This window comes from Phyllobates terribilis, unplaced genomic scaffold (genome assembly GCF_046119375.1).
Source record: "Phyllobates terribilis strain yellow unplaced genomic scaffold, ASM4611937v1 Scaffold_2__4_contigs__length_985480577, whole genome shotgun sequence".
NCBI lineage: Eukaryota > Metazoa > Chordata > Amphibia > Anura > Dendrobatidae > Phyllobates > Phyllobates terribilis.
Window position 1 is genome coordinate 112,518,593 of NW_027362762.1, and position 12,054 is coordinate 112,530,646.

The 12,054-nt window shown below is 42.5% G+C and overlaps 1 protein-coding gene across 3 annotated transcripts in view; it reads left to right on the forward strand.

Moving 5' to 3' along the window:
* The first annotated feature begins 680 nt into the window (after window positions 1-680).
* Window positions 681-12,054, forward strand: part of RXFP2 (relaxin family peptide receptor 2) — a 650,298-nt gene continuing 638,924 nt past the window's right edge. For all 3 annotated transcript variants that reach the window (XM_073662501.1, XM_073662498.1, XM_073662500.1), the window contains exon 1: window positions 681-929. In XM_073662501.1, the coding sequence (XP_073518602.1) occupies window positions 875-929 (55 nt within the window). In that variant the 5' untranslated portion in view covers window positions 681-874. The remainder of the gene's footprint in view (window positions 930-12,054) is intronic.

The following is a 12,054-nucleotide window of genomic DNA, read 5'->3' on the forward strand; positions in this document are numbered from 1 at the left end:
CTCTAAATAGCGCCAGACATGCAGGACACGCTTTTGGTGCACGAGTAGTTATCGAACATAACCTCGAACAGCCGAATTGTTTGCAAATCGTTCGGGTTCGTGGAACAACTCGAACACCGCCCAAAACAGCTCGAATTTCAGATTGGCGAACAGTTCTAGTCGAACACCGCTCATCTCTACCCGACACCCCCACTTTGCCAAATGCTGCGGGGAGAAAATTAAGTTTATTCCCCACAGCAGCATTTGGGTTTCAATCACCGCTCAGTGTATAGAGACTGGCGGCTGTAATCGCACCCCCCTGCACTGACTGACAGCCAGCCATAATAATTGCCCTTTGTAGTCGTGATTAATTAAAGCCTGTAATTTGTTTCCCAGGCAAAAACTGAATAGAAAAAGGACACAGAAAAAAAAATATGCAAGGAAATGGGAAATCCCATCCGTACTATTATTCTAGATAGTCTTTACGACATCTTGATGTGATAGATGGCAAATGTGGCCAACTCTTAGGTCTTGCCTACTGCTAATAATAATACACGACTACCATGATGACAGCATTAACCGTGGGCATGCTCGTCGTTACCAGCAGCGGATGGAGAACCTTTTATTTCGCACTCGATGTAGAATCAGTGGCTTCGATTCTGATGTGTCGCTGTATTATCCAGCACACAAAAGTCAGCACAGGCTGTAACACACAGCAGTGTAATGAGCATCACTTTGCCAAGCAGGATCTCCTTCAGTAGCTATGAGCTGTGCCATCTGAGCATGCTCTGCAATGTGAGAAGCTTGTACAGGGCTCCTCTGTCTCAGAGTAGCTTGTGAGATATCTTAAGAAAGCAGAAGTACAAGTCCATCAGCCTTTTCTTACTCTTACACCATGGTGGCTCCTATGATTCTTCTCCTTCAGCTGATCGTTTTGCTGCACATTAAAGGTAAGACCTGCGTTGTGTCATTCTGGAATTTCTACTTCTCTATTTCTTGCTTTGTGCCTATTACTCTTTTAATTCCTGGCGTGTGGGTGCCAGGTGAGGGGAATGCAACTGATTTAAAGGGCATGTCTGTGCAGTCACCGAACAGGGTGCTACCTTGTCTTTTTATCCTATTCTTACTTGCTGTTCCATTAATTCACCCACATATAGCAGAGCTGAATTTGTCATCTTCCAGCTTCTTTCATGATAAGGTTTTTATCTTCAGACTTTTGAAAATCACAAATTATCCCAATGACAAATACAGTTATATTACACCGACTCGGCTCTGCTACGTCTGTTTAAAATTTCAATATATAAATTCAGGATTTAAGGTCATTTCTGCTAAATGATAAAAATCTAGAGCTGATATTGTAGTATGGAATAATTAAGACGATTGAAATATGTGTTTTTATGTACAGTCAATCGGCCCTGATTTATGTAATTTGGACTAATTGTATTTTCAAGTGATTATTTTGCAAAGTTCTCTGCGTCCTATCATTATTATTTTTTTTTTGTAGTCTCTATATCGGGTATGGTGCAAGGAGTTTTTTAACATTTCATCATTTGGCTTCACAGGTTAATACATATTATTTAGCCTATATTCTTTTGCTGTTTTGACATTTTGTGTTAAGATTTTTTGAATGGTTATTATAACATAGATCATGGGTTTTGTGTAAATGCAGAGGTACCGAACTAGACAGTGGTTAGTTATTATCCCTGTCTTCATCCTCAGTGATGACCCTGGGTTGCATTAATTTAATGTAGGTGAAAGTTTTGTGAGGCTCAAATAGAGCAATGTTAAAGTTCCATATATCTATTTTCTTATTATTTTTTATTTATTATGCTTTGCTTATATAGCGCTATCATATTCCGCAGTGCTTTACAGACATTATTATCTCTGTCCCCATTGGGACTCACAACCTAAATTCCCTATCAGTGTTTGGAGTGTGGGAGCAAACCGGAGAACCTGGAGGAAACCCACTCAAACACGGGGAGAACATACAAACTCCTTGCAGATGTTGTCCTTGGTGGGATTTAAGCCCAAGACCCCAGCGCTGCAAGGCTGCAGTGCTAACCACTTTAAAAACTAAGGTTCTTATTGGTACGATCATATTTTTATGGTAAATGTGTATATGATATGACTGAGGAAAACTTCACTGTGCATCCGGGGAGAATAAAAACTCGCATTGTTTTCACCTTTAAATTTTGGAGGGTTGGTTCAGTTTTTTTTGTTCTTTATCCCTGGGGGATCTTTGCTGTCTATTGTTCTTGGAGGACTTTTTTCAACCTCATTTGTGGAATGTGTTGCTATGTTTTTTATTTTCTAATATGCATTTTAGAGAGATAGAAAGAAAGAAAAAACAGAAAAGTAAATATTATGTATAATATTTTTTCTTCTGTGTGTTGTATTTATTTATTTTTATTGTTGCGGTTTATTACATAGTTTTTCTTCTTAGAATGCGGCATGACTTAATATCTCTAATTTCCGCGTGCTCTACACGATGTGCATGTTTGTGATGAACTTGAAACTTTCTTAAACAATTAACATAAAGATTTTAAGCCTAAGTTCTCATGGTGAGATTTTGGTGTTGCAGATTTTCTACACAATTTCTTCACCCATTAAGAAAAATAAGTTATTTGCTTTTTTTCAAAAATACGCAGCATAAAAAAACTCACCAAAAAACGATTGTGGGAACGTAACCTAAATGGAATATTGTAGTTTATACTATCACATTGTTTTCTACATTACCCTTGAGTCTGGTAGAGCGTTACCTTGGATAATGTTCCCCAACTTTAAATGTGATGACCATTAAGGTCATCGCATTTAAAGACTGTACAATTTCCTTTCTCACTAAATGTAATGATGATGATGAACTAAAAATGTAATGACAGAAGACATAGAAACAGATGAATCCATCTAAAGTGGAGGGAGAGGAATTTTACTCCTGAGCACAGATCTGTCTTACAGGCAGGACATACATAACAGATGAGCTCTCCGCTGGACTCGGGCATCTGTACAAAGAATAATCGAAGCAGTGGAGAAGTGTGTTTCATGGCCAGAAAATGTGCAGGAGAGCAGACTTGTTCTTGCATGGATACTTTGCAAGATTGACTAATTGGATCTACAGTAGTTGCCAATAGGCCAGGAAGTTTCATATAAATTACTCCAGTGGATCCCGGATCTAATATATGTAATCTACAGTAATTGCACCTAGTTACACATCCTACACGGCTTCTCAGTTAAAAGGAATATTCCATAGTATTGTAAATACTGTATACTAAACTATGGTGTATAGAAGGAATTAATACAAATATTTGAGGTTAAATGTAACAAGAAGTTCATTCTTGTAAAACTTATGTGTGCCGAGAGGTTCTGTAATAATACAGACGCTTTCAAAATGTATATATTTTGACTAAAAAGTTTAAAAATGTCATTTTATATAAAAAAACCTCTATATATTGATATTTATAATGTATGTACATGCAATGTTTAATCTCCCCAGATATATTCCTATGAAACTAATTCTGAAACATTTGTTCCTAGTCTGATAATTTCACGATTTTCAATAATATTTCTAATATGTAACTCTTCTCTCAAAAGATAATATTTTACACTCTTACACCCTCCTTTCAAATTTATAGCACATCATACAGCTATTATACATTTTATTTAGTTTAATAAACTTTTCTTTTTAGATTATATCAAGGTTACATTATTTGCTTGGCCATCCATGGACTCTGTATTTTTTAGAAAGAAAATGTAAATTAATTTTATATAAAAATAAAAAGTCCAAGCAGCACCTGTCTTCACAACATGCACATACAATAGGCATTCATCTGCCTATGTTCCTCTTGTCCATATATATATATATATATATATATATATATATATATGTAAATATCATCCAGAACATTGTATATTTATATACCAAAATGTGTTCTTCGAGGTCACCTCTCAAATGCTTAGTTAGATCCCTGGGAAGTACTCGAATGAAAAGTCCCATTTAGGAAGGAATGGATGGGACTTGGAAAGTGAATAAGTGTAAATGAAAACAATAACTTTTAATGAAACATCCAATTTAAAATCATTGAAATCTAAAAAAAAAAAACAGGACATTCTGGAGATAGTTGCACAATGAGAGTCGTGAGAATCCTACATGCACCATATATATATATATATATATATATATATATATATATATATATATATATATATATATATATATATATATCTATGTATGTACATACAATGCTCAGTGTACATGCCAAGAGATCTGTCAGAAAACCTTTAGTTTCCTTTCGAATAAACATTTTCTATGGGATACCATACTACAAAAATACTCCCACAAATGTGGTCCATTGATTTCAAACAAGATTTGTTATTCTTCACATCCAAAAAAGTAATTTTCCTAACAAATTAACTAAAGACCATGTTGTACACCCCAATGAAAGTCTTAGGAGCAAAGTTAAAGTTTAGACTACAAAATTCTAATTAACAAAAATTCAACCACCAGTAAGTCTACCGTAATTATTCATTAAACAGGTGTCCAGCAGAAAGGTGACTGTAAAAAGGTATTACATAACAAAGAACACCCCTTCCCATTTCATGCTGTTAGCAATACAACATGGAAAGGAAATGTCACAAGAAAAAAAAGAATTTATTTATACAAGGAAGGTGAAGGCTACAAGAAGATCAGTAAAGATTTACTTATCAGTCAGCATTACTATAGTAAAAGTGGTAAAAAAATTAACAAAGATGGAACTGTAACCATCACACAGGGATGTCCAGGCTGATCATGGAAGTTAATATCTATAGAGGAGCGTCTTCTGATGAGAAGGGTTAAAGAAAATCAACATGCAAGTACACTGTAGATAGCTAAAGAAGTAAAATGACAAACCAGGATGAGTGTTTCGCTTGACACAATACAGCGTATGCTTGGTATGCATTGGTGTTGTCCCCGAAGGAAGGTTTTCCATGCACAAAAATAGCTCACCTATAATTTGCCAGGGTCTATGCTGAAAAATATGAAGAGGGACTCTATAATCTAGAGTGATGAGACCAAGATAAATGTTTTTGAAACTGATGGCTTCAAAATTGTATGGGGTTGCAAAAGTGATCAGTAGAAAGAAAAATTCATGGTCCCTACTGTAAACCATGGTGGTGGCAGTGTCCTTATGTGGGGCTACATGAGTATTGCTGGTGTCAGGGAGCTACATTTTGTTTGATGGTATCATTAATTCACAGATGTACTGCTCTGTATTGAAAGAGAAGAAGCTACCATCAATCTGTGCCCTTGGTAGACGTGCACTTTTCCAACATGACTGATCCAAAATACACACTCCGCTGTTGCGTTTCTGAAGAAGAACAGGGTGAAAGTGATTCAGTGGTCAAGTATGTCTCCTGATCTGAACCCAACCAAACATCGATGGGGAATTCTGAAGAGACAAGTTGAGCATCAATCTCCATCCAGCATCGAGACTTTAAAAGAGGTTGTTCTTGAAAAATGGAAAAAGATAAAAGTTACAATATGTCACTAACTTGTTCATTCCATGCCTTGAAAGCTTGATGCTGTCCTTGAAAATCATTAAGGTCATAGAAAATACTAGATGTAGTTGTCTTTGATGTTAGGTGTCTTCATTTTTGTATCAACTAATTTCAGTAAAACTGAAGATTTGTAATGAAACTTGTATTTTTGACCTTACTTTCATGTTATGAGTTTAAAAATTATCTATGAGACTCAGTCTTGTCAAAATGTAAAATTAACAAGTACTTTTGACAAATTGTACTTGTGTTGACTGAGATATTGATTAAAATCTTACCTTTCAAGGATATATAAAATCAACATAACAAAATATTGCTTATCTCTCTACCCTTCCCACACACACACATATTGCCGAAGCAACTATGACTCATTGAGAAATAGATTTCAAAAACAAGACCTTGGAAATTGTACTATGATATCTGGCACCGAAGTGTTAGCAGTAGATCTCTAAATTCTATACGTTGTAATGTGAAGCCCCATGATTCATATTTGTCCTTTCAGCAAATACCACAGATGCGCAGATTAAGATCTGGAAAATATGGAGAGAAGTCATCAACAATAAGCATTTTGACATGTTCCTCAAACCATAACTGAAAAATTTGTGCAATGCAGCAGGGTGCATTATACTGCTACAAGAGACCATTGTCCCAAGTTTACCCGCTGTCATGAAGGCATGTACTTACTTAGGTAGATAATACTTATGAAAGGAACACCCACATGAATGTTAGGACCAAAGGCTTCATAGAACAATTACATTGCCTCTGTCGGTGAGAATTCTACATATAGTGCATCCTAATATCATCTGCTGCCAGGTAAGTAACACACATCTGGCCATCCAGGTGTAAAAGAAAATTTGATTATGAGACCAAACCTTTTTATATTGTTCGATGGCCTAGTTCTGACACTCATCCCTTATTAGGCATTGTGGTGAAGGGTCAGCATTGGCTCTCTAAATTACCTACTAGCCAGAGATACCTTTTTCAGCAATTTGAGTTACAGTAGCTCTTCTGTAGGATTGGACCTGATTGGCTAGCTTTCATGTCCGACAAGCATAAATGAACCTTGTGTGCCTAATCCCTTTTACCAGTTCACAAGTTGATCTTCATTTGAGCACTTTTGGTAGGTACTAACTGCTGCATACCTGGAATACCCTACGAAATCTGATGTTCTAGCGATGCTATGACCCAGTCATCTACTCACTCATCACAATTTGGTTCTGTCAGAGTCACTCAGATTCTTACACTTGCCCATTTTTCCTGCTGCCAATGCATTAACTTCAAAAAAATGACTATTTACTTGCTGGCTAATATATCACACGTACCTACAGCAATGGCGGGTGCCATTAGTACAAGATATTCAGTGTTATTAAATAGAAACTGTACTTTCAACAAACTGCATAAATCAATAGTATACATGATTATAAGAAACTTTGCAATTCATTTTATCACAAAAATTCTCTTCTTTCTCCCAATATTAGACATACCCCCCCCCCCCCAAAGCCCGCCATCTGAACTTATCATTCACAGTGAAAATTCTGGAAAAACAGCTAAAATCTCTCTTGCTCAAGACAGTGCAGACTGCCAGTATAGTGAGGTATCAAGTAATCTATTATACTCCATAGAGAGAAGGGGGAGGTAAAGTGTGGAGCAGAGTGAGAAAACTGCCAGAGAAAGACACAGAAAGATCATGATGAGCTTTCTAACAAGTCTTTTACCTCATCCCAAAGCTGGATTCACAATTACAAGACTTAGTACTACTGTTTAGAATCATCTGGCACGTAGTTGCTACCTACTTACCTGTTGTGCCAGGGACCGATCTCTGTTAGCACAGAGTGGTCACCTGCCGGTGAGTCAGTAGTTTCCACTGAATTCGCATTGATAGAGCTGTGACTTCTCTTCCATTCTGCTATGTTGACGGGGTGTGAATGCTGATGTCATGCTGATTGACAGCTGGCTCCCTGCTGCTTAACAACAGAGACCCAGCAGGGTAATCCATTTAATTTCCATCCGCTTCTGTTTAATCCGCTTCCAGAGAGGAATGCCTCTCTGTGTGCTGTGCTATGGGAGATAACAAAGCCGCTAGTCTCTTCCCACCACCTCAGAGTCAATTGCAAATTGGATAGAAGCTGCAGACAGGAAAAAGTTCCGGATAAAAGTCATATAGTGAACTGACATAGTGATGATCTTCATGTATACATGCAGGACAGCTTATTCTGAAAAATTACATAAAAGTACAGTTACCCTTTAAGTTCACCCTAAGTGGTTTTAATGTTATAGCTGAACCATGTAAATGTATTGTATATGTACAGTATTTCTTGAATAGTGTTATTTTTTTTGTATTATATTGTTTTACTTTTTGAACCTAGCTCAAAATAGAAGGATGCTTGCTTTGTTCTTAATATGAACCAAAAGCGCTTATGTTAAATTGAAAAAGTGGTGTAATGACCCTCATCTAATAACTAAATTGGTATTAAATACTTTTAGAATGTCTGTTGGTCTTTGAAAAACTTCCTTCAGATTGTTCAGTTCAGAGCAGATTATTATTTATGACGACAACTGTGAAGTTTTTCTGTTGCGCATGTGTGGCACCCCAGGGGTCTGGTTTCCACGGTAACAAGCAATGTTATGTCTGAGAGCAGGTGGGAGGTCTCTTGGTCAGGGATCCTATGCATGCCACACCTCCTGCCCAGTCCTGGGAGGGGAAGAACTTCCCCTATAAAAACCTGGGGCTGAGGCAGGGTTAGAGAGTTCAGAGGCAGAGTGCAGCCAGGAGGGCTGACAGGGAGCTGTGGCTCCGGCTGGGCCCAGCTCCTGGGCCATGCCAGAAGTAGAGAAGAGAAGCAGCATAGGAAGAAACAACAGGAGCTCTGTGGGAGCAGTGCTACAAGGAGTCAGGGGCTGGCAGCTGCAGAGCTCGCCCTGACTGAGAAGATTTCTTACCGGACCCGGAGTCCGAGGCTGTGGGGACTAACTCCTACCCAGCAGCAGAATCCGTCAGGCAGGGGATTTCAGGTCCTCTGGCCAAGAAACCCGAAGGCACGGTCACACGCATGGGACCAGCACCGCCGTCGTGGAGCGGAAGCTACTAGAAGGCCCCGAGTCACCGGCCATACGGGTGAGCACCACACGGTACACTCAGGGACGTGGGCTACTTATACTCGCTTCTAGCAAGGTAGCCAGAAGAGTATCGTTAGTTTGGGAGGCCTACAACTCCGCCTGGCCAGGGGAGATCCCATCTGCTCAAGGACTGACCAGGCCCCAACCGCTAGCCAGTACTCCGGGAGGGTCTATCTTTGTCACCAGTAAAGACCCTGAACTACACCGCATCGTCTCTGAGTGGTTCCTGCTACCCCCATCATCCACGTCGGCTGCCCTGAGGCCATACCCCTCCCGTTGGGGGTTATACCATCCACGCTGCACCATCCTTCCACCGGCCTCAGCGGTCTGCCCTGCAGCGGCAGCTCCATAGCTGCATTCAACGGGTGGCGTAGTCGTCCATCATCTACTGCTGATACAGCGCCACTTAGTCTGACTCCCTGGGCACGGACCGGATCACCGCCACGAGACTACAACCCTCAAGAGATCCGGCTCCGGGTAAGCTCCCGCGTGCGCAACGCAGCGCGACACAGGCCCAGGGGCGCGTCAACTTTTGGCGTAGTCGGCAGGATTTCGTGCCCGCAACCACCGGGTACTGCGTGCCTGAAAAATACTGTTCAAACTTACCTGTGGTGAAGATTCCCGCCATCCGGCGCCATCTTCCGCTTTCTTCCCGCCATCGGTAGAGTTTTCCCGCCATTGGACGCCATCTTGAGGACGCCGCGCGGGAAGAAGAGGGGCGTGGACTCCGAAAGCGCGCGAGAACTGAAGCCCCGCCTCACGTCCGGACGTTGCGTAAGGTCCTGGAAGGAGCCCAGCAGACGCCGACGTCACAGGAGCGCGACGGAAGGTCCTCAACCCTGACGATCCACTGCGGAGCCGCGGCTTACGGAAGAGGATCATCGCAAGGTAGGCCACGGTCCACTAGGGGGGAGAAGGATGTCGGATACGGAGGAGAGCTTCACCGCTTCAACCCCCGCCAGTGCCACCGCTGTTGCAGTCATGCCTTTCACCATGCCCTATATCCCGGGGGCAGCCTGGCTACCCCAGTACTCAGGGGAGTCACATACCCTGCATGACTTTAGAGAAAAGCTGGATAGCTTCTTCCAGGTGTACCCCCTCACAGAGGAGCAAAAATTGAGCATCCTGGTGGCCCAATTAACCGGAGCAGCCCAAAGGGAGGTAAAGTCCTGGCCACCTGGGGGGAGGACTGTCGCAGGGATACTAACCCAGCTAACCGAGGAGGAGCTGCAGTACTACCAATACGAGGAAAGCCAAGAGGAACCGGACGGGTCTGAGGACTACCCTCAGGAGGGAGCACAAAGAGGACATAGCTACTGAAGGGAAGTAGCGTGAATAAAGAGCTGTAAATAGTTACCCGTAAGGGTACAAGGACTGCTGCTAATTAAAATATGGTCCCCGTTGGGATTAGTGAATTGTTCCCCATGTGCCCCTATCTTAAACCAGGCTGAGGACTGTGAGCAGCCATTCCTTATCCCCACTGGCCGAGGACTGAGAGCGGCCATATCCTGTAAATAATTATGTGTTTCTAGTAATTTATGGGAGTCTTTGGTGGATTTACCGGGAATCCTTTGTACATGGTTGGAGCGTAACCCAGGAATGGACTAAAGACTGTTAAGGACTCGGGGCAGGACAGACCCCTACCTGGTTACGGCTCCCTGTGTTGGTGAAATGGACACCCTTGTTTTCCTCAAAAGTTACACCCGGTTGTGGACACACCGTGACCATCTTTATGTGTTTTCTTATTGTATTATTATTGTTTATACCTTGTTATGTTTTTCTAAAAATATGTTTAGTCCCGGAGTACTAAATTTCACTAGGGGGGAATGTGGCACCCCAGGGGTCTGGTTTCCACAGTAACAAGCAATGTTATGTCTGAGAGCAGGTGGGAGGTCTCTTGGTCAGGGATCCTATGCATGCCACACCTCCTGCCCAGTCCTGGGAGGGGAAGAACTTCCCCTATAAAAACCTGGGGCTGAGGCAGGGTTAGAGAGTTCAGAGGGAGAGTGCAGCCAGGAGGGCTGACAGGGAGCTGTGGCTCCGGCTGGGCCCAGCTCCTGGGCCATGCCAGAAGTAGAGAAGAGAAGCAGCATAGGAAGAAACAACAGGAGCTCTGTGGGAGCAGTGCTACAAGGAGTCAGGGGCTGGCAGCTGCAGAGCTCGCCCTGACTGAGAAGATTTCTTACCGGACCCGGAGTCCGAGGCTGTGGGGACTAACTCCTACCCAGCAGCAGAATCCGTCAGGCAGGGGATTTCAGGTCCTCTGGCCAAGAAACCCGAAGGCACGGTCACACACATGGGACCAGCACCGCCGTCGTGGAGCGGAAGCTACTAGAAGGCCCCGAGTCACCGGCCATACGGGTGAGCACCACACGGTACACTCAGGGACGTGGGCTACTTATACTCGCTTCTAGCAAGGTAGCCAGAAGAGTATCGTTAGTTTGGGAGGCCTACAACTCCGCCTGGCCAGGGGAGATCCCATCTGCTCAAGGACTGACCAGGCCCCAACCGCTAGCCAGTACTCCGGGAGGGTCTATCTTTGTCACCAGTAAAGACCCTGAAGTACACCGCATCGTCTCTGAGTGGTTCCTGCTACCCCCATCATCCACGTCGGCTGCCCTGAGGCCATACCCCTCCCGTTGGGGTTATACCATCCACGCTGCACCATCCTTCCACCGGCCTCAGCGGTCTGCCCTGCAGCGGCAGCTCCATAGCTGCATTCAACGGGTGGCGTAGTCGTCCATCATCTACCGCTGATACAGCGCCACTTAGTCTGACTCCCTGGGCACGGACCGGATCACCGCCACGAGACTACAACCCTCAAGAGATCCGGCTCCGGGTAAGCTCCCGCGTGCGCAACGCAGCGCGACACAGGCCCAGGGGCGCGTCACATGCGATTTGCATAGTAAGCATTCCTGTGCAGTTGCTTGGTGTTCATTTGTGTTTCTGGAGTAACTTTGACATGTATTGTGCAGTTCACTCAAAGAAAACAATTTCTTGTGATACATTTTCTGCTGTAAGACAGTAATGTTTACCTGCTAATGTGAGCGATGATACGATCTAGTGGCATTCAAGATGTGGAATTAAACATTGTCTGCAGAGACTGTCACTTCTACGGACGTTTCATTTTTAATGAGTTATTAACCTGAGCATAGTCACCTGAGGACTTTATTAGATTTTGTGTCTAAATACATGTGTGATGTGTGTTAGGGCAGAATCCCACATGGCAGCCAGCGCGGGCCAAGATGCTATGCATGAACTTCATTAAAGTCGTAGCGGCTTTTAACTAGATTATTAGAAATTCAGTGTAAGCTGCTTGCTTTCCTTAATGTCTGCATGGTTTCTGCACAACCGCAATGCTTAACAATATACAATCAATTTATACTGAATTTCAAATAATCTAGTTGAAAATCGCTGAGACTTTCCTAA